Here is a 27,731-nt window from a genome sequence, read left to right as displayed (position 1 = left end):
ACCAATAAAATCGGGTAGACAGTGTGTTTTTCTGTGTGTTTTGGAATTTTGCGTGTGAGGAAAGTGAGACAGCATATACAGTGATAACATAAGGTGGAAGGAGTCCAACTTTTTACGGCAGCGTGTGGACTGGCACCCTTTTTTCCCCCCTGTTTGTGTGTGTGTGTGTAAAACCTTTGTAATAATACCCCTCAGTCTCTCACCAGGCGGCCAGGCGGCTTCTTTAAACCTCAGGGTCTCTGCCAGCCCCTGGAGCCCACAGAGTATGGCACGCAGCTGGGCTACAGGGAAGAGCCTGAGCCCCTATCAGCTCCTGCAGCATCCATAACTGATGCATGACGACAAACACACACAGTTTAAATTCATATTCCCACACAAGCAGTCAAAACATGCAGACACACCAGAACAGACACTATCACTATTCTCTCTACATTTGACGGTTCACTGAACCAGTTAACCAGGGGAACCTCCACTTCATTAGAGGAGTGATGTAAAAGAATGACAGCTCCATCTAGAGGTCAATCAAGGAAGCATCGGTTTCTCCGCTGAAGAACTACAAGCTCAAGATTCTCTTACAGATAAACAATGACAATTTCTACAATTTATTATGGCTATATCACACTTAGTCTTATAAATATGTATTACTGCTGAAACGCACTTAGAATATCAGAAGTCAAAATTTCAAAGGCAGAAAAAAGATCCTTTGAGAGGTAAACCATGAACTAAATAATACCTTATACCTCTGCCATAGAGGTTATGTTTTCATCTGCGTTAGTTTTTTGTTTGTGAGTCTGAAGGATTACACAAAAACTACTGGATTATTATGAAACTTGGTGTTATGATGCAATGTAGATTTCGGCAAAGAACTCTTTTTGGTCCAGATCAGGGCTGAGATTTTCGATTTTTAAAAATTTCTCAAGAGCTCTTCTAGGTGTAAGTGATTGAATTGAAGGGGGTGGATTTCGATTCTATTTTAAATGAACTTACAGTAAAAAATATACAAAACAAAGCTGAAATGTATCAAACTATAATTTATTTAGTTTGTTCTGTCAGTATGGAGGTTGAATCAAACAATGTCATCTACTCAACTTTTGACTTAGATGAGAGTTTTTCAAAGAAAAATGCAAATGCACAAACGTTCTGAGTATTTTGCATCTTTAAAAGTAAAGAAGTTTACAGTACATGTGATAAAAGTACATGTAATTAAAGTACATTATTCATTCAGTGGGTTAACATTTTCTTTGCCACTGTGTGATTTCAAAATAAACATCGAAAACAGAAACCAAAAGTACAGACTAATTAGAAATGTCATCAGTGCATAGATAATATGTGTGTATTTACCTTTGAGGAGTAAATGATACAATGTGAAATTCTGTGAAAATCATGGCAGCAATGACTGGTTTATGGAAAACTGCTTAAAAGCTGATGAAAAACCTAATTTCTTGCTACAATGACATTCGCCTATAATACATGTCATCAACAGTGACATCATCATAATATTCAATGAGTTAAATGTGTATTTAAACACGAGGTATTCAAAGAGTGAGACAAATCTTAAGGGAAGGATTATTGCAGCGGTGTGTCCTGGTCCCCGTGTCAGAGTCTGGTCAAAGATTCTTCAGCAGACAGGACGTCCCTCTCGGGCCTTTCTCCCGTCTGCGTCACCCGCTGACCAGACACGTTCACGTGGTCCAGGACCGAGCAGCAGATTCAGCAGCTGTGGTTAAAACGGACCTCTCGCTTTACTGTTTGTCTTTGCCTGAGGTCGAGACAACAGTGGAATTATCACACATATCATTATTATATTGTTATTATTATTAGATGAGGAGTGTGAAGTCAGAAAGTTTTGAATTTATAATCACAGAAAACACTTCAGACAGATTATGTAAATACAACAATAAAAACATTATTTTTAGGGCAGTAGCAGAACAGTTCATTTAACTGAAGGAGGAGGAGGAGGAGATGAAGATGAAGATGGACAAGAAGAAGGAGGAGGAGAAGAAGTAGAAAAAGAAAGACAAGTTGGAGAAGGAGAAACTGAGAAGAGGGAGACGGAGAAGGAGAAGAAGATGGAGAAAAAGAAGCAGCAGTAGGAGAAGGAGGAGGGGGCAGAGAATAAGGAGACAATGGAAAAGAAGATGAAGGTGGATAAAAAGATGAAGGAGAAGATAAAGAAGAAGGAAAAGAAGACGGAGAAACATGGAGAAGGAGGAGAAGAAGAAGAAGATGGATGAAAAGAAGACCGGAGCTTGATAAGAAGAATAAAATGAAGAAGAACAGCAACAAAACTGTGACTCAGACATTATTGCATCAGTGATAATAATCCTCTAATAAATGTACTGAATGATTTGAGTATTTTCTTTTAATATTTTAATATAAACAAACTTTACACGATACATTAGCCTGTTTCAAGGCCTCTTCCACTTTACTGCTGTGAACCTCAACAACAGAGGTGAATGGAATTTCATTGTGTTTGCTGCACAAAGAAACACGCCCTCTCCAAACCACCGCCTCTCGTGAGAAACGTCGCCCAACTTACTCGAGAGCTTCCACAGATCTCGCCGTGGACACGTCTCATTATTTTCTACTTTTGTCTGAAAATAGTTCCCAATTAAAATAGTTGACAGTGAGGTTTGTGTGGTTTGTCCCCAGTTTCCCGGAAAACAACGTTTCACTGAGAGGCAGCGTTTTTATGATCTGATGGAAGTGACTTTATTTAGCCTGTGGTGTCTGCAGCAATTTAAAAATCAAACTGTTATGAAACAACAGCTCGAGTCTAAAACGTTTCACCCACGTCTGTGGTTATTTATTTATTTATATTTACCTTTGCCGGGGACAAACTTGAGCGAGTGGCTGAATATTCAAAAGCGCGACACTCCCTCCTCTGGACCGTCATTCACAAACTCGTGGCCCAGCCCGTTGCCACACTTGCCGCACAGGACCTGGGTACACGACAAAAACATTACACATTAAACCTGCTGTTGTAGCACGTGTGGGTCACAACATCACAACACAATATTTACTTCCACCATGGATAAACCAAATGTGAGTGGCCTTTAAAACTCTTATGAGACAGACTCAGAAGCTACTTTCAGACATACAGTGAACTCCGGACATTCTCCGGTGGGTCTTTGTCAACTGTCCCAGTGAGGGGCTCCAGACTTTCTCTGGCTAGCCCTCTAGGAAAACGTCTGGAGCGTGAGCCCATGTGAGAACACAGCAGGAGATTCTCTGCAGGATTCGTTGAAGGGTTTTCCAAATGAAATTTGATTGTTTGGATTTTTCGTTCAAAAAAAGTGGTCACATATTATGCTATATAACAGAAATATGTAGAAAGCAAAGGGAAGAAAACAACAGTTAATTTAAGAAAACACAACATAATGAAGTAACTTAAATGAATGCACATGGCTACACGTTGATGTTCTTTCCCTAATAAAGTTTAAAGGTAACTACTTATATAGCCCTTCCATTAATAGGAGCCAACCCAGATGGCCACGCCTCTCCTGGAAACCCTAAATGTCTGTGCAGCCACTTGCCACCAACCTGAGATTTGGCAGCTTCACTGAAACCCTTCACACCAAAATACAGCAAATAATAATCACAAAACCTAACACACGTCCCCTCACACATTGTTGCTCCTAGTGACATCACTGCTGATGTCACCAAAGGGATGAATACAGGAAGTGTTTGGCCACACCCTCCCTTAGCTCCTGCAGCACATGGTGGTAAGAGGTGAGTACCTAAGATGGTGCAGCCATGATATAGTATTTTGTTTATTCCACCTTATGTTGATGCAGTACCCGTAACCATTGTGACTCTATTAAGTGATATATTATTTGAACACTGGGTGGCGCATTATTAAACAAAGTGAATAGAGGTGAGCTCCAGGTGAGGAGGAGGAGGGGGAGGAGGAGGAGGTGGGGAGGCCTGTGGTTAAATTGTGTTGTCCATGTGGCCATCAGCCTTTTAAATGAGTCTATGATTTTCATATTATATTTGTTGATTTGTTTTTGTCATGCACTGATTCTTGGCTGTACAACAAATTGCCCCTCGGTGATAATAAAGATTTCGTGACTTGTTCAGACACGTGTTCTGTGCTCTGACAAACCAATGTGATGTAAATCTTTGAGTCCAGTGACCCACAAGTTCTTACACACCTCAGAGGCTCATATGTATTAAAACTGATTAGAGGACAATACACAAGAAAAAGAGAGTAACTATTGTAAAACTGAACTAACCTAACTATACTCGTCTGATTTTTATTTTATTATGAGGGGATGTAAACTGTGACTTTTCAGAATGTGCTAGTGTGTGTCTGCCAGCTGCAACTTAAAGGGGATTCTATGGTTGAAACAAACTTCTAACAGGCACGGTTAAAGTATCTTCATCATGGCTTCTTAAAGGGGAACGAATTGTGTGTTCTCGCCCACTTAGTCTCACTGATTTCCATGGAATTGTATGGAGGAGTGGGACATGACCCACGACGGAACGCATTACATTTTGGAGCAGATCCAGCAATTTTTCTTTTTCACTGAGAATAATTCATAGATCTACGGATGAAAGAATCCGGCACGTTTAGGGGAGTGATATCTATGAGTGTGTGCAATTTGCCGCAGCTTGATTGGATACAAGGGGACAGTCGGGCCTTGGCGGAGACATGAGAGCCATTCTAGTTATGGAAGTATTGATTATTGATTGTAATTGATGGTGCAGCTCGTAAAACTGAGATGGAACAGTCCTTTTAAAACAAGGTCGCTGCAGGCTTCTGACCTTGAAGGCTGTGAGCGTCTCCATCATCTTGGTGACACTGTCCTCCCTGATGGTGTCGTTGAAAGCCGGCCAGGGAGACGAGTGGGGGAACTTGGAGCGACTGGAGAACAGGGGATGGTTACACTTGGAGCACACGTACATTCCTGCAGGGGCACATTTCTACTGTTAGATACTTTGTTTAAATTATACATTTTCCTGAGCTATAAAAGCTTATTCACGCCTTCGTCTTCTCGTGCCGGCTCTTCTGTACCAATCGATCCTCGCTGCTTTTTAACCAACTTCCCTCCTTCTGCTTGTTAAGTTTAAGTTTTGTAGAGCATTGGTTATTAAAACATTTTTATAAGGTAGCCTTTAAATGCTTGATTTTTAACTGGTTTTGTGTTGCTTGTTTTTTTACATTTTGTTTTATGTTACCTGTTATTTTTGTTGCAATGTTTTGTTTATTTTTCTACCCGTTTATTTTGTAACACACTTTGTAAGATAGGTCCCATAGAAATAAAGTTTTAGATTTTATTTTTATATCATTTATTTTTTATAATTATTAATAACAGGTTTCTTAAGGCAGGATGTAACGTTACTGTCACATTTCAATGGGGAGATTCATTTAAATCTGAGAAATATTAAATTATGAAAGAAAACACATGCAAACGACTGCTTGTCCCTCCACATGACCTTCCTTTACACCATTATCTTACACAAGGCCTAAATAAAATGTGTGTAATTAAAGTAGTACATTTCATAGCTAACAAGGCCTTACACTAAATCAAGTAGTTCCCAGAATAAATGTGAAATGTCATTTTTACCCTCTGTAATCCAGACTAGAGGGAGGTTACGTCACTGCTGACTGAATCCCAGTCACTGCTCACCTGGTTTGAAATGATCCTTGTAGATCTCAGCACCAAAGAACTGACAGAACGACATGTTGTCGTGTCTCTACACAGCAGAGGAGTAGAAATTATTCTTTCTCTTTGCAGCAGCAGCAGCAGCAGCAGCGATGTTCTCCTCCTCTCGTGCGATCTGATCCTGGTGGAGAATTAACGAGAACTCCGCCCCCCTGCTGTTACCTCAGATTAACGCTAGATGTCAGAATCGGACAACGACAATACATGTAGGTCAATGATGAAGACACCAGTAACAGGAATGTGATGGGAATCAGAGCATCGGTGTTTACATGGAGTGAAGCAGTTTTCCCATTAACAACAGCAGGTATTTATCATTATGTTACTTATTTTATTCACCATCAAGATTTCTTTGTCGTCACCAACATCGGTTTCATTTGAGGGTTTAAAGTTTTAAATCTAAAATGAAAAACAATATCTCAACATAAAAGACGTATCTCATTTATATTTTAGAGCCTGTTCTTTCTTTAACATGCTGCTGCACTACAAAAAATCCATTTCAACAATTGATGACAATGACAAAAGTACCACTATTTTGGAAAAACCTTATTTGAGCAGACAGGTGACGTACAGATCATTCTCACTGTTGCACACATTAAGTTGTGATCTGATCTGATGTGATGTCCACCAGAATGGTACTTAAGTTTCACCAAATTACACACGCTCATAGATATCCTTCTTCTTAGCATGCCTGGTTTCTTTCATCAATATCCCCAAGTTATTTCATGGAAAATTGGTGAAAATGTAGAAAAATGCCTTCTCTCACAATGTTATGAATGAATGGAAAAATCCACCCACTGATCTGGATCCACACCTCCCTGACCGATACCACACCCTTCCACCAACTTTCATCGTAGTGTATCTGGTAGTTTTTGTGTAACGTTGCTAACAGTCCGACCCACAAACAAGCAGACAGGTGTGAAAACACGGATGTAGTTATTTAGCCTGTTCAAAATCTGCAGGTAAACCTAACCCAATGCACATGCTTTTGTCCAGTGGGATTGATAACATTAAAATCACTACCCTCTAACTTTTCAGTCTCATCATATAACTCGGATCTATTTTGTCGGTTCCTGTATAGTTTCTTGGAAAAGAGAAAATGATGATTCAATTTTATTTCCAACACATTCACTGGGAGGAGAAAGTATATGCGTAATCACACAGACAATGAAAAAATACTGTAATTTTTATTTTAGTAAGCAGATGATATCAAATTAAGTCAGTTGTATCTGTGCCGAGCAAATAACAGCAGTATATCCATCAGAATACACACTGGTTTGTATTCAAAATGAAAAATAAATTTCATATTAATATATTTCTGTCCATCGCAGGCCTTTATCCTTCATTCATACTTGCAGTAGTGCTTAAGCGCCTCTGGCAGCTCCAGCCAGTCAATGGCCATCCTGTGGACGATGTGCTTCTGGACGGCCTTCCTGCACAACGTCTGCAGGGACGAGACTGGAGCACCAGAGAGGAGAGAGAAGAGGAAGAGTGGATCAACAAAATAAAGGTAATGAAGAGACATTTATTTTTAAATGGATTCAAAGCACGGATGGACTATTGAGCAGCATAGTTGTCGCCCATAGACCTAGGTGCCAGAGCCGTAGTATGAAGTGAGGGTTAAATAAACCAATCGCATGACTGAAAGAGACACAAAATGACTACAAAAAGAGACAAGGCGACCACAAAAGAGATGTGAAACGGCTGCAAAGAGACTCAAAACAACTAAAAAGACATGTAAAACTACTGCATTGCGACACAAAGTGAGCACAAATAGGAACAGAACAACTACAGACTATGCTACACAAACAACAAAGATTACCACAATGTCATCCTAGTGAGTGTTTGGGTTTCTAAGAGTCTTGAGATCTGAGTCATGTGCAAGATGCTCCTGAAGGGACACAACCTGTAGTCACTCTGTATCTACCCGGGGGCCATTGACTCATATTCTGTCTGTGATTAAAAGAATCTTGGTGCCACTCACATCCATACTCCACCTGGACAATCCGGACACACTTAGTGGCAGCAAAGACGTCCACCACCGCGTAGAGGGGCTGGATGGTTGAGATCCCCTTTGCAGACGCTCCCATGTCCTCACCATTGATGACGATATGCATATCAGCCAGGTCCCTCCCTCTAGACACATACATCACTCCTATTCTGCTGCGTCTGGCTGTGGGAGGCAGCGCGTTGGTCTTGTACAAGTCATCCAAAATGTGGCTGAAGCGTCCGGGCCGGCTCCTACCGACCAGCTTGTCTCTGGGGATCCGAACATTTTCAATGTGCAAGTGAGAGTCGGTAAAGAAACTCGGATTCATGCTGTTGCCTCCAATTCCCTGAACTTGAGCTGCATCCTCAACCTCCCCCCTTCCGAGCCTCCGACCCCCAGCCAGTCCTCTCTCGTTTGCCTCCTGGACCCCAGGATCCTCCTCCACGATCTTGTTGTGGTTGCGGGTGATGGCAAAGACCCAGCTGTCTCCCAGGTCTATCAGGTCCGGGATGGAGTATTCAGGTACCACCTCTAGGCTCATGGGATCCCTGGCTGTCAGGCCCACGCGGAGGTGGCCACACCAGCCCAGCTCCTTCTCCTCGATCTCTATGAGAAAAATCTCCCCAGGCTTCAGAGGGTGTTTGCTGAAACACACCCCGTTGGCAAAGCTCTCCACCCGGGTGGCCTGTGTTTCCGACTGGTCCAGTCTGACGTTGGCACCGTGGATGGGGTGGAATTCCAAGAACCGGTCGGGAAACGGCTCCATTTTCAGGTAAGTTTCCACCAACTCAAAAAGTCGGTCTGTTGTAGAGAAAATAAACAACAAACTTCTAGTTGAGTAGCTTTGAACAGAACAAATAGAGTCAGACTTACAAAAATCTTCCAATCAAATGGTTTTGCAGTGGTTTCTGACTTAGTGGCCAACACGTGGTCATTGTAGAGACACAACAAGTTGCACGGACATGACCGGAGCCCTGCTCTGCCTATCTGTCAGCCACTCACAGAAGCGTCTGGTAGAGGGCTATTTTTGAACAGCCGCATATCTCAACAGATGGCAAACTATCTCTGACTGCGCGTCTGTGTTTATACTTGTACTTCTATCTGTGTGAGGACCAGCTTCAGTTATAGACCTTACACAGGACATTTGAGAGGTCCTCACTACTTTAAAGGGCCGTTTGAGGATCAGGACCTGTTTTTAAAGTTCTGGTTAGAGTTTGGTTTGAGTTCAAACGCAGCCATCTGAATGAGGGCTATGGGGAGCACGGGCAAACGGGGGAAGCTCGAATAGTCCCTCATTAAAACCATAACGGTTCAAATCCCACCATGAAAGGAATAAACAAGTAAATAGAATAATTGAATAAAAGACGTTTTAAAAGAAAACAGACACAGGTGGTGCAAAAACAAATTCTTCTTCCCCGGCAGATGAGGAATGTTATTATGAAAATTAATAATGAATAATAATATCTTTAAAAATACTGACATATCATTCAAAGGCTAAAATACATTTACAACATTGATATTTAAGTATTCCTTTCAGCTTAAATGGCCCAATAAATTGTCGTTAAATGCATGCACACGCCAGCAGTGACTCACACACACACACACACACACACACACACACCAGACAAGCACAGAGATTGAGTTGGGGTTAGTGGGAGCAGCGAAGCCCCTCGGGCCTCGACACTCTTTTCATTTCACCAATCCGTGTTCTGTGTAATTATCATAATACCATATGTTAGGGAGATATGTTAAACGGCAGGCCTTTCATAGCTCTGCTCTAAATATAGTCCCTGCAAATACAGCCAGGGATTGAATTCTTATGCAAAGAAGCACTTAAAGTAATCAGGATATATGTATATGACCATTTGTTATGATAATGGAATCATAGCATAATAATGTGAAAAATAATGATTTATTAACAAGAAACTATAAAAGGCTCCTGCAGACTCTGTCTCCTTGACTACAAAGGTTCATTAATTAAATAATTCGCACACCCCTCCATCGGCATACTGGTGAGTATGTAATGAGTGAATTTACATTTTTCTGTGAGCTTTCCCTTTAAGTACAGTACATTAGCCTGTATGCCCTAACTTATTACATTAGCACGTAACTCATTCCTCAACTTGAGGCACTGGTAGCTTAGTCTTTTGTTCATAACCCCTCATCGTACAGGAGACGTGGAGAGAGGGAGGGTCGAGACTAAAAACGATATAATTGTAATATCTTAGTTTTATATTGTTTCAATGTATTATGGTTCTTTTTTGGTTTTATGGTTATGTTGCACCCCCCCCCCCCCCTTCTTTGAAGATACACGATGAACTTGATTTAACCAGCGTGTAGCAGCGAAGTTGCTGAATTTAACTGCTCCTCTAATAACAATGCATCCAGGCAGGGTTGCCTGCAGACCACTGCTATGAGCCTGAAGCAGTGTGCTTTTGATTTGTACGTGAAATAATGCAGAGCATCCAAGCTTTTCCATTTCCATGGGACGAATGGCAAATGTCATTGTGCTTTACCATTATTGCCATGGTACGGAGGGAAAACATGTCCTGAGCATTTACCTGGTCATTTGATTCACCTGCGTTTACCTGTGTCTCCACTTCCTCCCACTATCCAGAAATGAGGCCAACATTTTCTGGATACAAACGCTGACATCTTGCGCAATTGGAACCAGAGTCTGTGTGATCAGGGGATGAGTCGCAGTACCGAGGTTTTCTATACTGGGTACCTGCAGATCACTGGGAGACAAAGCTGAAATCTCTACCTTTCTCTTTGTATTTAAAGGTTAATTAAGGTTTACACATGATACTTATCTGCCTTCCTATTAGTTCACACCCCCTGTGAATGATCCCCAGCTGCAGTGACATGAATGTATAAAATGTCACAGAGTGAGCTGACATGGGTGTTGGGTTGCAACAGAAAAGATGAAAGCCACAGCGTGGCAGTGAGGAGGGGAGGCTTCCTCTGTCTGAGCGCAGCTGGGTCCTGACTGCGATGCCTTCAGGTTCTGTTCCACCACACAGGAAAACACAGAGCAGCAATGGGACAAGCAAAGAGTGGGGCTGTTCTTTATCAATGGAATTGTGATTTACTGTAGGAGACTTCAGCCTTTGTTACACAAAATAAAAGCTTATGTACTGTACTCATTCAACAAATACACAGTTTGATAAGCCGAGAACAGAAGGTTGAAGGTGAACATGATGCTGACGATTTGTCTGAACCAGTCTTCTTGGTCTCTAGAGTTTATCTCGACACTATCTCTCTATCAGGACACTTTGATGCACCTCCAATTGAGTGTAAAAGTTGCCTTCGAATTCCTCTGGTGTCTTAAATCCCAACATCGCAGTCATACAACAATATGTTCACTTTCCAGCACATCATAGTCCATCTGCCCAGGATAGAAGGATCACCAGGTCCGCAGCTACCAGGCCCAGGGGCCACATATCAATGTTCTCATTAAAGGGGACACGTAGAACCCCCTCATGTGCTCTGTAGCAGGTGGTTGATACGTTTGACTTTAAGTGGCAGCTGCTGTTGCCTCATAACCTTTATGTTGTCAGGTTTGGGTTCGGCAACAAATCCCATGAAGCTCAGGTGGGACAGCGGCCCTGTGATTAGTAGATGACGGCCACCACCGACCTCATATTAATAATGCACAATAAATCATTCGCAATCAGACAACAACAAAGTCTGTCACAGTGCTACATTTTTGATTTAAAAAAACAGTATTGGGGCCCTGAGTCTATGATAGACACAAATAAATTAGAATTTAAGCAATCTTCCAAGAATGCTGATAATTATAATGATACAACACAAACAGATATTAAAAAAGGTTAAGAGGGACTGTTGGAGTAGTTGGTGATGCATTCAGCCAATCAGGCTCTTCAGGAACACCTCCTCCAGTCAGTGATGGATGAGGTAACTGTCTCTCCCCTCAGCTGGGGCCTACACCACCGTTCTTCATATTGTCCTTTCTAGGGCTCCCAGTGTGTCTTATGTAGGCCAAGATGGAGGGAAGGACATATAGAGAAGAAAAGGACATTCATTATTATGCAAAAGTCTTTTTTTTTTTCACAACTTTCCTCTGTTACCAGTACAAGTTGGGTTGGTCCACTGCTTCAGTTATGCATGGATGCCCCTCAGAACAGAGAGTGTGCACTTGTTCTCCACCATCAGGCTGAACTGCTTCCCTCAGCCGGTTTTGTACAATTAGACGGCATTCACACTCCACGCATATTTGTGTGGGTGGGTGGGTGTGTGTGTGCGCGCATCTGTTGGGGCTGCAGGACTCTTAATCTGGATTACCAAGCAGCGCACGGCCATGCTTTTCATAATCAGTTGTGGTGAGCTGTGATTCTCGGCAGCGCATGACACATCTGGATGCAGGCAGCCGGTTCAGGAGATGGCTGTGTGTGTGTGACGTGAGAGAGAGAGAGAGAGAGAGAGGGAGAGAGGGAGAAAGAGAGCAGAGAGACCACTCCACTGCTTGAGCGCACAGATGGAGAGGAGACTTGCAGGAGACCGTGCGCACAGAACATGTTTCGGGTAAGTAAACACACCTCCCCTTGTGTTCTTTGCAAAGCGTTGTTGGCACGGCTGTGGACATCCAGAGGAATCACTATGCACTTGAACTTCCGCTCTCATCCACTGTCCCATCTGCACGTCTCAATTTGTATTGTGAACATGACTCTTCCCGGAGAGAGGAAGGTGCTTGTATTACGTACTATCCTTGAGTCACACGGATGGGCATGCTGCATTTACTGTGTGAATTACTTCTGTATAGTGAGCCTATTGTTTTGGGATTAGCTCACATACTTTTGAGAGGTGCAGCACTAAGTGGCTGTCAGTGCCTGTCTGATCACATCACATCATGTTGATGTAATTCTGTGGCTTCCGCTACGGCCTCATTATCTTTTGATCTGTTGCTTCCTTATTCAGGCAAACAAGTTGTTTTAAAGATTACCTGGATTTGCCAATTTCATGTTATATGTCAGAACCCATATGTGTCATAATTTAGTTCTTAATCCTCCCATTTGAGGATTTGCAATCAAGCAAAGTTTGACATTTTACTTGAAAAATGACACTTCATCAGTTATATAATGTAATATATATTTATGTGTGCAATTTTTCTGTTTCTATGTTTTTTAAGCACTTTGTCAACTTGTTTTTTCAAAAGTGCTGTGTAAATAAAGTTTTATTATTTTTTATTATGTCAACAAATTGGTAATGTGTAGGATGTTCTCTTATATATTTTGTTGTTGTCCCTTAATAATACACAATTAATCAAATATTATATATTAATTCAAATATTGCACATTCTAAATATTGTTTATATCCCATCTGTTAATATTGAGATGGACCTATTTTGTCTTATGTTAGATTATACTGTACAAATACACTGGAATAACTGATGCCCACATACCCAATATCTTGTATGTATAATATTTACTTAGTTTTAAAAAGGTGCAAATGAGGATTGTTTCATTTTACAGCCCACATGTCCTCTAACTACTTTGTTATTACTCTGAAGAAAAGATTTCGTTTTGCTTCAAGATCTCCCACAGAATCCATTTTCAAAGTATTCACACATGAAGGACCAGCGTTTCTTTCTCTGCTCATTTATTCAGAACTTTCATTTTTTATTTGTCACCCATATTTGCTTCTATGCTGTCATTGTCACTCAATAATACAAAACTAATAGACGAATAAAACTGAATTCATTTTACACATTTGACTGTTTACACATATCTGTAGATATATGTGACCTAAACCCAAAACAAAAATATCTGGTAGAGATGTCTGTTTAATATAGAAATTAATATATTCTGTCTAATGTTGAATAGTCTTTTTTTATATATATACAGTGTTAATATGCTGGAATAATATCCTATTCACTTTTTAACTATATTTACAAAAGTGTAAATGGGGATTGTTCTATTAAACAGCCCACGTATCCTCTAACTCTTCCATAGGTGCAGCCAAGAGTTGAAATCCATTTTAAACCATTCAAACATGAAGGACCTGCGTTTGTTTCTCTGCTCTTTCTTTTCAGAACTGTCATTTTTTGATTTGTCTTCCATATTCTCATTCATAAGAATAGGAACAGTGATTGTAGGGTCGCTCGGCAGCATTGTGGTGTTATAATAACTGCAATCAACACTGGGTCACGGAGATGAGCCAGCTTGGAAACGCACCCCAACCAAATGTTGGTTTAGCCCATAATCCCTGCTGTGTGATTTGTCAGATTTCACAGTAAAACCCTGCATTAATGTTAATCTGAGATTGTTACTGTTCGTGTCTGATCAGAGGGTGGCTCACAAACACACACACACACACACACACAAACACACACACACACACACACACACACAATCTCTCTCACACACACTCACACTGAGCCACAGATACGTCAGTACTGTCACTGATTGAGAATGCGAAGGACTGATCGAACACTCAAGCTCGGAGCAGATGTGTGCTGCTTCACGCCACAGTTGTCACATGATGTGTTTCACACGCAGCCTTATGGGACACTTAACAGCTCTCGTATACTTGTTTCACGGGAGCTCATGTGTGAGCATCACATGCTGCTGCTTTAGGAACCTGACATCCATAAAAATATGCACTTAAATGATAATGATAAGCTGCATGAAGTGTTTTCACTTCATCTATCCTGCTCCTCCTTGTGTTTCTGCCTTTATTTGCTTGTCCGTGTTTAAACCCAGGCTTATAGTTTTCAGTTTTTCTGTGCAGTTATCACAACTGAATGTTTCTAACAACAACACGGCTAAACCCAAAACCCAAAGGACAGAGTCAAGAGAGTCAGACGCAGATTCTCAACAACATTTTAAGGATTTTAACGGGGAAACTCCCAAAGACTATATTGTATTTCTGCATTAACGTACGAAAAAGCAGCAATCCTCACATTGCTCATACACAGTGACTGCTAACAATAAAGAGGTATTATTACACTCGTGTATAACTTTCGAAACTGATGGGACTATGTTTCTTGTGGTTCCCAGATAAACAGGTGAATCTTGTTAACTTTAGTAAATCCACTAATTTCCCGAAATATTTAGTTTTCAGGTCAATATCTCGACAAGACTGATGGATTGCCATGAAATGGAAGGATGAACCCTCATGACTGATGGTCATTAATGTCCTAACAATTATTGGATGCTTGACCATGAAACATTTTTCTCACAGTTGAATCATAATAACTGTCGTGATCCCTTAAACTTTCAATTTGTCCATTATTACGCTTTATGAGCAATTGCTGACGGTCTCATCCCCCCCAACTGTACTCTGTGTTTAGTGCCAATTAGAAAATGTTGGCATAGTTAGCTAAGACGGTAAATACTTCACATCTACTAAACATCAGCATGTCATCTATTTAGCTCAAAGGCTAGCATGGATGTCGATTAATTTTTTTTAGCACTCTCCCTTGTGGCTCCGTTTGGAGGGGACACGAGAGAGGGCTAAAAAATCTTCCGCTAAGAATTGGGACACCACTCGCTACGTCATCAGCAGCCAACCAACGTTATTACAGTGACAAACAATATCAACTAACAACCGATATCAAGCAACATTTTATCAGTGACACATCTGACAACTGCAGGACAGACGGGACAGATGGATCTATTGATCAATACACATTCAGTCAGCGTGTTTACATCGGTTGTTTCAATGTAACGTTAGTCCTGTCCATAGAAACTTCTTACCCGCACTGAAAACGTCATATGGGACACTGGAGTAACAAACGTTACTTGTTACTCTCTCTCAGACTGTTCACAGGAGTTTAATAAACATCACCAATCATTTCATTTGGTCTAAATATAATGATTTGCTGACGTGCCTGTCTGTCACTAACCGACCTGCCTGCCTACACTTGCTCGCACTGTGGATGATTGAAGTCTTCAGCCATTGAGATAAACATCACTGGAGCAGAGACGATAGCCAGAAGTTAGTGAACGAGTCACGGAAAAGTCGGCTTCTAACAGTTGTCAGGCAGTGGATGTTCATGTGTTTTGGGGGCGTAGCTCAGAGGATGGGAGGAGTCATCAGTTGCATATTTTTTAAGTGTAGCCTGCTCTTACTAGCTTCTCTCTGCGTACCGACCCAAGCTATAACTGGTTGATTTCATCCTTTAATCTATCAATCAAATTGTCTAGCCCACACATCACAAATAGCCTCGTCGGCTTGAACAAACTGTACAAAATTCAACATCCTCTGTGCCTAACCCTCAACTAGTGTGAGGAAAAACTACAAGAAAGAGGGGGGAAATCACAGAAGTCTCAGGGAGAGTGGCATGTGAGGGATCCTTCTCCCAGGAGAATCTGTCCAGTTGCAATGAGGTTATGATAGAGCCTATTTGTAGCTGCAGTGACAAGGGACAATATCCAGTCCAGCTGTTTCCAAACTAACTGTTGTATTCCACAATTAGCTTGCACAGAACAACGTTATCCTGATGGCAGTTTAACCTTTCTCGTGTGTGTTTGGGTGCAACTTATGGTCCCTCTTCTCACCCTGCAAAAAAAAGCTATGAGGAAAGTCTAATGCCGCCAGGCTGCATGTGCGTCCGTGAGCTTTATCTCCCCGCCGTCCATTTTGGGTGAGAGCCGATTAGTTAGAATCCACCAGCTGCTGTGGAATTGGTTGAACCAGCGCTGTGATACAGTTATGTAAATCTGACCGGTGAGAGGTAGGGTTTAACTCGCATAAAGAGCAGGGCACTTGACCCAGAGAGACGGCAAGTAAAAGGGTCTCCACTGTGCCTTTGTGCTGTTTCCCAGCTTGTGTCCAGTGATGCAGAACTGCTCTTTCCTTCCACACAATGACCACTGATAACACATGCTCTCTCTTTGTTCTGCGTTCTGCTGGTATTATTTTTGACAAGTCTGTAGGTGGTGGCTGCATAATGCTGCTGACACACAAATGCCTCATGGGGGGGATGACGGCGATTCTCTTTGAACAGCCTCCACTATTTGTCTTAGGGTTACATAAGTAACTCTTTAAGCAGCTCAAGAAGACATCAGAGGGAGGTTTATGACTCCGGGTTTTTTTACGCCTGACAGTCGGCACCTTGGGGGGTGAGACTGGCAGAAACCATGGTTCTTTCTCTGGGGAGTTGATCTGCTTAATATTTGTTTGGAGATTTGATGAAGCCAAAAATACTCTCATTTTTTGATACTGAGAGGCCGCATCTTTTAAATTATGCTTTTTCATTTCATGTTCATGTGCTCAGAGAGTCCAACAATATAATTTTGAATGAATACACACATCCAATCCGACCCCGAAAGACATAAGATCCAAGCCTGAGCTGCCCTAGTTTGTGCAACATTTGGGAGGAAAAGTCGGTCTTGTCTATTTTCGCAAGCCTCTAAAACCTGTTCAGTATTTGGAGCGACAGCTATGGGAGAGGTGCTTACTTGGCTCTGATTCATGCTCGCTAGTCTTCAGATTAATGCTGAATTCCGCAACTCGTCAGAGCTAAACTACTTGACAATGGTACATTAATGTGTATTTGGCACCGGTAAGCAGTTTCTGCGAAAATGAAGCACAAGCATGGAAAAGATGCCCTCCCCCTCTCTCCGAATACGGCTCAATCCCTGAATTCCTTTATTTGTTTGACCCATGAGGTTTAATGTTTTAACTGACCTTTATTTATTCTTTTTCAGTGACATGTAGGAGCCTTGGCTGTGGGATGTAAAGCGAGGAAATGGCAGAGAGTGGAAATAATGGGGAAAGGACAAGTAGGGATAAAGAACGAGGAGATGGCAGACCTCTCAAGCAACCCCGGAAACCCTCCCCAGTGGGGTCCCCCTCTTGTGGGAGCAGAAGGCATCTTTCCCGAGGGATTGTGATCCAGCTGACAGGGACAGAGGGAGACTGGGACAGCCTTGATGACAGTGAGCTCATCTTCTCCCTTGATCACGATGTGGACTATCCGCCCGTATCTTTCTCTAAGGAGAGGCAACTCTCTGTGGAGGATGACAGCAGGTTGCACTCGCAAGCTTTTCACGTCCCTCTTTCTCCTTCTTCGCCTGGCTCTCTAGGGAACTGCTCTGCCACTGGCCCCAGTTTCCTCTCCCCTGGCTCATCCTCGCCAAGCCGCCGACCCCTTGCAAGCCTGGTCAAATCTCTCTCCACCGAGCTCGAGCTGAAAGAGGGATCCACCCTTAGACCTAAGCCTTTTCTCAGCCTGGTAAAGTCGATCTCCACGGAGCTCTCCCGCTCGGAACCTGAAGTGTCGCAGTCGAAATCCGACTCCCGCCTTAACCTCCACCTGTGGAAGCAGCTGACCCAACCGAGAGCCCGCAGCAATGGGGACTCTCGCACTGCGCCCCCTTCTCCGAGCTCACTCTCCCCAAGTGGAGAGGCTTTCAAAGGGGGCTTCTTCAAAATGGAGCTGGAGGACACCAAGAGGAAGCTCTCGGAGGCTGTGCAGGAACCTCTGAGCAGCATGTTCAACAAGATCATGAGAGAAGAGAGCGTTGGCAGCCCCAAACACCAGAGTAAGACCCAGGGACCGCACCAGGTCGGCTCCAGAGGGTTGGGACGGGAAGGGAGCACAGACACGGTTCTTTCGGACTCACCTGGGAGGAACTCCAGAAAAACAGATGTTGATTTTTTGCCTGTGTTCGACTGGCCTTCTGTTAAAAACCCTGGGAGAATTCACAGCAGCTCCTGCCCTGTGCATAACCACAGACAACATAACAGGGATGGCGAGCTGGAAATATGTACAGATGGAGATATGATGCAAGTGTTAACCACGGAGACACACAGACAGGCGAGGGGAGCGCCTGCTGCTTCTCAGATTCCTGTAGCACCCTTGGTTCAGACCTCACCTCTTCCTCAGCCCCCTCATCCTCTGCCTCGCATGAGTTTATTCTGTGTAGCGTTTCTGTCTTACGGCTATTTCATCCTACCTCTTAGCCCATACCTCTCAGGCCTGGCTCTGGGATTAGCACTGGGCTTCTTGATAGGACTCTTGCTCATTAGGATGGGTTCGTCCAGGTCTCGATGTCCCCATCCCACCTACAGGTCAGCACACACCCTGCTCGGAGAGGTGATTCTGACAGGTGGCGCTGTTAACACTGAGCCAGACATCCTCAAGGTAAATGGATGAATCGTTAAGTGGGAAAATGTCACATTGTTAACACCCCATTTTCAACCTTCTCACTCCCACTCCAATACTCACAAGTATTTTAACATTTCTTCCATAAATAGCATCTGAGATAAAAAAATAACAAAAAAAAACATATAAAGAATAATCAGGCTTTGAGTTTAATTTATTTTTTCACCCAACAGTTGTCTCTCAAATGAGTAGTTTGGCATTTTGGGAAATAAATCTGAAAATTAATTGGCAAGCAAACCCAAGAGACTCCAGGACAATGACTCTACAATGGGAAATTGCTTTTAAACGCTTAAGCATTTTCATCAAATGAACATAAAAGATATAACGTGTTAATTAGTAATTTTGGCAGGCGTAGTTTAGGATAGGGCAAGGCAAGGGTAACCATGTGAACTAGCTATTTGCTTTAGCTTGATGTTGAACAGACATTTGTTAAATGTAGTGAAAATATTAAACAAATGTCAAGAAAACCAAGTAAATGCTCATTTCAGCTTGTGCCACTAAATCTATATTTAACCAGGCCTGTCAAACCTCAAAAGAGAAAAAAAACATGATAGAGATATTGTATTTATTTTTGTTTTAATATATTAATTGTTTATTTTTTGCCTGGAAAGCTTCAGTGGACATATCAGTTAAATGCTTCATCGTGTAGGCTATTCTGTCTCTTTCCTCTGCACTTTGCCATGTTTTACTTTTATCAATACACCAACTTTTCCACCTCTTCCAGGGATAAACATTGTTTTTGCAATATTTCAATTGTTTTCAATAGTTTTTTTTTTATATGCAAATGGGGAATACGTATATCAGGCTGCTGCAGTGCATTATTTAACTCTTATATAGACACACATGGCCACTGTACCATCTTGATCATAAAAACTTCAATATGCTGCACACTCCTGAACAACTAGTTTTCCTCCAATTCTGTGATTCTCTTGAAAGTGATACCAGGCAGTACAAAGAAATGATTTCAGACAAGTGAGAAAAGGTTGCAAACAGAAGTAGTTAAATATAAATCTTAGCTGCAGGCTACTCCGACTTGCAGCCTTTACAAGTGAAAAATCCATCAGAAAACCTTCTTCATGAAACAGACAGACCAGGGTAACAAGAGATCTTGCAATCATTTTTCATCCATGCTCATTAATTCTAAAACTGAACAGAGTCAGTTCACTCGAGGAAACTCTGCTGAGTTTGTTCCTTCACAAATCTTAAAGCTTCTGTGAAATGTAACTGCATGAGGTGCCCAGAATGCAATTAAAACCATTAATAATAAAAAACTGCTGGAGCTGCAGAGGTAATTACTGTTCTCCTCCTGGCTGAGCTTGACACGGGGCAACTGGAGAGGACAGTGACCATCCAGACACTGTCAGCTCCAGAGGCTATTAGTGGAGGAAACAAGCAGGAAGAAGCTGTAATTTGTCGGGCCGCGAGTCGGCCGTGGGGGTGTGGAGTGGTGGTGATAGTTGGAAACGGGGCAGTTTACTCACTCAGTGTTGAGCTAGATCCCCTGTGTATATAAAACAATAGGGATGGTCTGACTGTATTCAGCTCGTATGCAGGCATCCTAATGAACATTTCATCGTTATTCTAAAGCATCCTCACAGGATTTCATAGCCAACACACTAATTACACATTTGTGACTATAGCAATATTATGGAGTTTTGTTAAGAAATTGTGTAAAGCTGATAGTCATCCAAATATTGAAGAATTTAGTTAAATGTCCTTTCCTTCTTGAAATTTAGCCGAGAGGATTGATACCTCGCTAATTGACCTTTTTTTTACAGTATCCATTTTGAATAGTTGAATAATACACATTACATTACGTGTCATTTAGCTGATGCTTTTATCCAAAGCGTTTTCCAATTAGTGCACTCAACATCTATGAGGTGCCATTCGGGGTTTAGCATCTTGCCCAAGGACACTTCGGCATGCAGATGGGGAAGACTGGGATCGAACTGCCGACCTTCTGGTTGGAGGACGATGTCCACTCTACCCCTTAGCCACAACCGCAGCCAACATTGCAATGTAAACTTAAAACTGTATTTTAAGTGGTCTTGATTTGTCAGATTACTCTTTCACATGTCTATCAATTATCCCATATGACGTAATTGTGGCATATGCCGAATCCTTGCCATCTGTAACTCAAGGCTTGTGCCTGGTAGGTTGTTGAAAGCAGTATAAAGTCTGGAAAGACCGGTTTTCTGAAAAGCCAAAGTCCAACCATATTCCCCTTTTTTTGGCTTTTTTTTTTCAAAACTAAATTGTGCTTGATAAAAACAAAGTATACAGAGCTAAATCTACCATGTTTTATAATTTGGATCAACCCTGGATCTGTCACTGACACCATCTTAGACTAACACACATTTACAATCACATTTCTTTTCTCTCTGTTCTTAACTTCCAGGCTTATTACAAACATAATGTGATTTTTCTAAGGTCAAGTGTTTATTACTCACTTGAAACTGTGTGTAATGTTCACTTAAAACAGCATTTACCCTCCTTCTTTCCAGGGCTGGATGAATGAGATACACGATTACGACCCAGAGAGCTTCCACCCAGCTCTGACTCACTCCGTGTTTGCCACCTTGGATGGCTCTTGTCTCCGTCTGGACTCCCCTCGTACCAACATCAGCCGCAGGGCCACATACAACGAAAGAGTCCACGAAGCCACTTTTGTCAAGTCACGCTGCTTTCAGCTTGAAAAGAGCAAAGTATGATGGCCGCCTCAGTAACTGTGTGAAAGGGAATATCTGAACAATATTTAAGCCTTTTCTTTTTTTTATTTGGATTTACAGATGAAACACCAGATATATTTGGTATTGTGGTATTTATCTTTTAATGTGTGCCATCAGTGCAAAGCTCTCTTTGTGAAATCCAAGATCAAGTACAATTCCTGCAGTTACAAAAATAGGGAAAAGCTTATTTGAAATAATTGTCTACTGGAAATAAACTGTCAAATCAACTTCTGATATTGATTAAACTCTTCTGCATTGATTAGCAGTTCACTAATGAGACATCTTACTGCGTTGCCAATTCAACAGTTGTATTTTGCTCTGCCACTGTTCCCCAAAGGTATTCCTGCTGCCATCTGTGTTGGCACGCAAGAGGACGTGGAACCCAAAGTATCCCATCTGCATCCAACTCGCCGGAGCGATAAACTCACAGGAGGATGTGGGAGGAAGGCTGAAGGAGAGTCGGGGAGAGGAGCCCGGTGCGGAACCGTCAAGTCCGAAACAGAGTTCCCCCAAACCCGTCCATGACCCCCCCACCACTCTTTACCTCTTCGGCCGCACAGGGCGAGAGAAAGAAGAGTGGTTTCGTCATTTCCTCTTTGCATCCACGGATACAGAGAGGGATAAGGAGAGGGACATACAGAGGCCTGACAGATGTGAGTCCAGATCGGGTATGACAAACGTTAATAATGCATTAGAGAGAACAAGGATTTTAGATAAGGCATCTATACAAATGGTGTACATGGTGTGTGGATTATGGATAACATGCCCCAATTCTTTGCATTTCCAAGTCAATCCCGTGGTAACGCACAGATCTCACCATGGTTTTGTGACCTTGCACCGCAGAAGAGAATTCATATCAAATCAGTTATTTTAATCAGTCACACTTCCTTTAGCCTGTTGCTGTACTCATGTAAAATGCATTAAATAATAAGAGTACAAAACTGCTTCACTCTTGGGGAAGGATGGTGAGTTATGGAGGACAAGAGGCTTAAATTTAGTGATTTAACTAGTCAACAGTTGAGAAGATTGAGTTACGTAGATGACTCATGTTTTTGTTATGAGACGGTAACAGCCATTGGCCGGAGGCAATATGTTTTCAGGTTGTCTGTGTCTCGTTCTTGTGAATGCGGTAACTCAAGAACGCCTTGCAGTAATTTCTACAAATTTGGCACAAACCTCGAGTTGGACTCAAGGATGAATTGATTTGAATATTGTGTTCAAAGGTCAAGGTGGCCTCATAAAACATGTTTTTGGCTTCTTGTACATGATATCTCAAGTCTACCTTGAGGTAAATTCTTCAAATTTGACCCAATGTCACGAGAATCAAATATTAACTGATTAGATTTCAGTGAACAAAGGTCAAAGTCATAGCGACCTCAAATGAGTCTGGAAAAAATGTATATAGACTGAAACTCTACAGAATGGTGGAGGCGTATAACTGCAGGGCAATAATTATAGTTTGAGACTAAATCCTGTTAGCTTAGCTTAGCATTAGGGCTGCAAATAATGGGAAGCAGCTACCCTGCATGAACGTTATCCAAACCAACCCAGGGAAATGTTTCCTTGATTCTCCAGGTGATCCAGAGCTGGTTCCGAGCGGTGATGCCTCAGGTAATCCGAGCAACCGAGGCTCCAGCAGAGTGGAAAGCAGTGATGACGACGCCCCCTGCACACCCCCAGTCCCCTGCATCCCTGCAGCTAATGTCTGTCAGACCTTCAATACCACCAGGAGCCATTTACTGTTAGACTACCCCAGTTACATGGCTCGTCTCCTGGCCACAGAGGAGATGACCCCCCTGTCCACTCCTGGAGCCGGCAGCCCAGACACAAGCCCCACCGTCAGAGGAAACGTACGTCATGCTTGCAGATGAAATTAAGTGAAGCAAATGAAATGAAGCTGTAGGAACATTCCAGAGGCAGTTTTCATGGTATATAGAGAAAACGTTCATTGCATGCCATAGAGACAACAGGTTTCTGTTGCTAGCCTTAAACTTCATCCAGTGAAAATGTTCTCCTCTCTAAATGATCCTAAACATTCAGCTTTTGTGTCTTTGCCTCTAGTGTACTTGTGATCTTGCAGAGAACCCTGGGAAGAGCCAGACTGCGTGGGTTGACGCTCTCATTGGTCGGATCTTCTGGGACTTCCTGCGAGAGAAGCACTGGTCCGATGCTGTTTCCCAAAAGATCCAGAAGAAGCTCAGCAAAATCAGAGTGAGCACAGTTTCATAGACCGTTACTGTGGCAATTTAAAAGTCACAGAAAAGACTTTAATTTATGCATTTTATTTGATGTTGTTTTAAACTAAGTGGTTTATTCCCTGCAGCTGCCTTACTTTATGAATGAGCTCACCCTGACTGAGTTGGATATGGGCTGCTCCATGCCACATATCACTGCTTGCTCCAAACCAGAGGTTAACCACAGAGGTGAGTGCAATACACACACACACGCACACACACACACAAACACACACACACTTGTTCATGTGATTACAGCTGAGTACTGCAAAGCATCAGATCAGACGTTGTTATCCTGTTGTAATCTCACGGAGCAGAGCAGTCATTACGCCGTGGCCTTCAACATTCAGAGCATATTGGCTCGTATGTGTGGGTGTGTTTTTAAAATCTGGCCCTCTGGCAGTCAACACTCCCAATGACGGAGGAGTAGAAACTGTGTCACTCGCTTTCTCCCTCTCACTCTGCTGATACACAACAGCCTGTCAGCAAATCACCTTGTTCTCTGGATTTTCCCAGTTTTTTGCTGCTTAGTCCACATGTGTCAGCATCTGATCAGGGTTCGTAATCTGGCATAATTTATTATTAATTTCATTTTCTGGCCCGATAATCTTTTTTTTTAATCTGCCCTCTAAAACGGCGTGTGCCCAGATTAGGCGGTTTGCATGAGCTTTGATTTAGGTTTGGCCGTGTGGAGTTGACCTCTGTGTGCTGCCCCCTACAGGCCTATGGGTGGAGCTGCAGCTGGTCTACACTGGTGCCCTGCAGATGACCCTGCAGACTAAATTCAATTTGTCCAAGCTGGGCAAAGAGGGCGGCCAGGACGCGGACTGCGCCACTGAAACTGGCAGCCCACGGTTTGTACCACACACGTATGAGATTAACTGGAAAGAAACATTTAAATCACTTCACAGATCTCCTTTTATGCATACAAATAATGCAATGTAGGTCCTATACCTCGCCTCCTCTATGTTAGTGGATGGGACACAGGCCAAATATATGTCATATTAATTTTTCTCAAAGATGGATTGTTTTGTTTTAGGTAGTTCTTATCACACTGATATTTGTTCAAGTGCTAAGTTTTTCGGCGAGTTTAGTTTGAATTGGTTATTTGATGCTATAAAAACAGGGTGAAGTGTCGTGATCGACAGCTGAGACTCACTCATGGTTGGTCGAGAGCACGTGTCGACCTCATATTTGTACAATGGGAGGAAGTGGATTATCATCATCCATCTATATATGCATCTATGTTCCTTTAAAAAAAAAAAAAAAAAAGACTAAAATCTCTTCCTCCCAGCTGCCGGCCAATCCCCAGTGTGTTGGCGGACAGTGATGAAGAGTCCTCCAGCGCTGGTTCTTCTGATGAGGAAGAGCTGCTTCTCTCCGAGCCTCAGGGGCTGGTCGGGGATAAGGGATGCACGCCAGTAACTGAAGGGTAAAAAAAAACGTACCAGTCATATCAAACCAAAAAAAACTGTGCTATATATAACAGCTTAAATGTATTAAATTACTTTTTTCATGTAACATTAAAAGGAGATTTTATTTGCTTGTGAAGAGAATTACGAATGAACCTTTATTTACAACGTTTGATTGATAAATAAGTCAAATCACATAAACATAAACAGTTTCATGTAAAAGGAAATGTTTCCACTTTCATCACCATTAATCTGCAGCATGTCTACCCCTACTGTGTTGTGAATCCTCACATTTTACAGCAGAAAATAAACTGGGCTGACATCACACTCCAGATGGCTGCCGCTTCATTTACATTTCAGCCTCTCATCCCTGCTCAGATTTTAACTTCTCATCTAAATACTGAATCTACTCACAAACGCAAGATCATACTAAGTCTCCCCTCCTCTTCTCTCCTCTTCCTCTTCGTCTCCTCTACTCTTCTCTTACAGGACAGCGGGAGGCAAGACCGGAAGGAAGATTTTAAGATTTATGGACAAAATCGCTAAATCTAAGTACTTCCAGAGGGCCACGGAGAACGAGTTCATTAAGAAGAAGTTTGAGGAGATGTCCAACACGCCCCTGCTGCTCACCGTGGAGGTTCAGGAGCTGTCAGGGACTCTGGTCGTCAACATCCCTCCGCCCCCTACTGACAGGATATGGTACGAACTAAATGCTGGAGCACAATAGAAAATGTCAACTGCTTTGTAACTGATCCAAAGGCCGGATTAAAGACTATAAAGAGATTCAGCATTTACAGTCACTTGTTAATACAAGCCGGGTTATACAGTATACATTTTTTAATTTAAACTCAAACACAGAAGAGAACACTTCTACAAACATGTAGAAAGTATGTTATAAAATAAGATAAAGAAGACTGACAGCACAGTGCTTATACTATCTGTGACAAAAATGGCATTGAACAATATTATTATTATGCTCTTTCAAGAAAAGAAATTTGGCTTTTTTCAAATTGTTGTTTGGTAGTTTTTTCCAAAAATAAAACTGCCAAATTTAGAGCTATTTTTCTGTTTTTTTCCAATAATAAAGGAGGTCAGACCAAAAATAAATGAGCAGTGTCCCCTACTGAGCTGCATCCTCTCCAATGAGTCAAATCATTCATTACATTACAATTTGACATAAGTGGTAATGAGCTTTAGAATAATTCATTTTGATCTACCTGTTTAAATTCCTTATTGCATCAAAGGCAAAACAAAATCTAGTTAGCTATTGAAATAACAGTAATTCCTCTATTTACTTTCGAAGGGATGGTCATCATCTTAAAGAGAGGGTTTGTTTTTACAGAAAACCACAAGGAAATGTGAGGTGAATTATTTGTAAAAGATACCTGTGTGTGTGTGTGTGTGTGTGTGTGTGTGTGTGTGTGTGTGTGTGTGTGTGTGTGTGTGTGTGTGTGTGTGTGTGTGTGTGTGTGTGTGTGTGTGTGTGTGTGTGTGTAAGTAGGGCACTTCCCCATTAGAAGCAGGTTGCCGGATACAAATGAACAAGAATTTAACACCCCTTTGATAACATGCGGTGATAACACTGCATGTTATCAAAGGTCATTCAAACACACTCCTGTTGTTTATCAGCTACACTTGCTGTGTTTGTCACATGGTTGCACCCATCTAATCTCAAAGCAACATTTATTTATCACCACATCTGATTATGAGAAACAAATATTATGATTTCATCTGCAGGTACAGCTTCTGTGTGCCACCCAAGCTGGAGCTGCATGTCCGTCCGAAACTGGGGGAGAGGGAGGTGACTTTCTGCCACGTCACAGAGTGGATTGAGAGGAAACTGCAGGATGAGTTCCAGGTTAAAGAAAACCCTGTGCCTACAGTGTTTCCGTCTTCTGTTCAGATACGCAAGTATCACAGTTGTGTTGTTTTTTCTTCCTCTCCAGAAAGTGTTTGTGCTGCCAAACATGGACGACATCTACTTACCCCTGATGCATTCTGGGATGGACCAACCTCAAGGCTCTCATCATCCGTCCCCTCAGCCCAGAGGTTCCCGAAGCTCCTCCACAGAGTCTATAGAGAGGATCCCACCTGAGATCTCCGGGGCAGAGTCTGACTAGTTCAGAGTCTGGCTAGTACGGATTATGTCTGACTAGTCCGGATTCTGATTAGTCCAGATTGTGACCAGTTCAGAGTCTAGTCCAGAATCTGACTAGTCCGGAGTCTAGTCTCATGTCTGACTAGTCTCATGTCTGACTTGTCCAGAGAGAGGGCTGAGGCTGCAGAATGGATTCATTGCATTAAATGGAGAAGAAGCAGAATCTGAATGTCACCAAACAGAACTTTTATTTGCCTGTAAAGACATAATGGTAGCTCTTATGCAGACTGACAGGAGTTTCTAAAGGTCTGATGTTTTGCGCTGTATCTGGAATTTGTTTGTACGTTATATATATATATTTATATATATATTTATATATATATTTATTTGCTGCTTTGATGTTTACAACTTATGTCACTTTGGATAAATGACGGTGGACTTTATTAAATAAAAGATTGAGAAACA

General features: G+C 42.1%; 3 protein-coding genes across 7 annotated transcripts; 1 reads left to right on the top strand and 2 right to left on the bottom strand.

Annotated features, from left to right (window-relative positions):
• Positions 1–1,205: 1,205 nt before the first annotated feature.
• msrb1b (methionine sulfoxide reductase B1b) lies at positions 1,206–18,829 on the bottom strand. Of its 2 annotated transcripts, none has more exons than XM_034570705.1 (4): positions 18,819–18,829; positions 4,771–4,942; positions 2,825–2,942; positions 1,206–1,759 (listed from the first exon to the last, which is right to left on the bottom strand). In XM_034570705.1, exons 2-4 carry the CDS (start codon positions 4,909–4,911, stop codon positions 1,743–1,745), a joined length of 276 nt encoding a protein of 91 aa, XP_034426596.1. In that variant the 5' UTR covers positions 4,912–4,942; positions 18,819–18,829; the 3' UTR covers positions 1,206–1,742. The 2 variants fall into 2 exon arrangements, with proteins under 2 accessions (XP_034426596.1, XP_034426595.1); XM_034570704.1 differs by lacking the exon at positions 18,819–18,829 and adding an exon at positions 5,637–6,024 and having other exon boundaries at positions 4,771–4,913.
• Positions 6,765–8,700, bottom strand: neurl2 (neuralized E3 ubiquitin protein ligase 2). 2 transcript variants are annotated; one of them, XM_034570702.1, is made up of 3 exons: positions 8,533–8,700; positions 7,654–8,460; positions 6,933–7,127 (listed from the first exon to the last, which is right to left on the bottom strand). In XM_034570702.1, exons 2-3 carry the CDS (start codon positions 8,423–8,425, stop codon positions 7,012–7,014), a joined length of 888 nt encoding a protein of 295 aa, XP_034426593.1. In that variant the 5' UTR covers positions 8,426–8,460; positions 8,533–8,700; the 3' UTR covers positions 6,933–7,011. The 2 variants fall into 2 exon arrangements, with proteins under 2 accessions (XP_034426594.1, XP_034426593.1); XM_034570703.1 differs by having other exon boundaries at positions 6,765–7,127; positions 7,654–8,697.
• Positions 7,080–27,731, top strand: tex2l (testis expressed 2, like). 3 transcript variants are annotated; one of them, XM_034570700.1, is made up of 12 exons: positions 7,080–7,179; positions 17,334–18,772; positions 21,298–21,498; positions 21,860–22,190; positions 23,098–23,372; positions 23,584–23,733; positions 23,846–23,945; positions 24,478–24,610; positions 25,051–25,188; positions 25,658–25,867; positions 26,906–27,026; positions 27,115–27,731. In XM_034570700.1, the coding sequence occupies exons 2-12, from the start codon at positions 17,375–17,377 to the stop codon at positions 27,286–27,288; spliced, it is 3,231 nt and encodes a 1,076-aa protein (XP_034426591.1). In that variant the 5' UTR covers positions 7,080–7,179; positions 17,334–17,374; the 3' UTR covers positions 27,289–27,731. The 3 variants fall into 3 exon arrangements, with proteins under 3 accessions (XP_034426591.1, XP_034426592.1, XP_034426589.1); XM_034570701.1 differs by lacking the exon at positions 7,080–7,179 and adding an exon at positions 11,518–12,204 and having other exon boundaries at positions 21,860–22,175; XM_034570698.1 differs by lacking the exon at positions 7,080–7,179 and adding an exon at positions 11,518–12,204.

Source organism: Hippoglossus hippoglossus, chromosome 19 (assembly GCF_009819705.1).
Source record: "Hippoglossus hippoglossus isolate fHipHip1 chromosome 19, fHipHip1.pri, whole genome shotgun sequence".
Classification (NCBI taxonomy): domain Eukaryota; kingdom Metazoa; phylum Chordata; class Actinopteri; order Pleuronectiformes; family Pleuronectidae; genus Hippoglossus; species Hippoglossus hippoglossus.
This window is presented reverse-complemented; position numbering and strand designations above follow the sequence as displayed.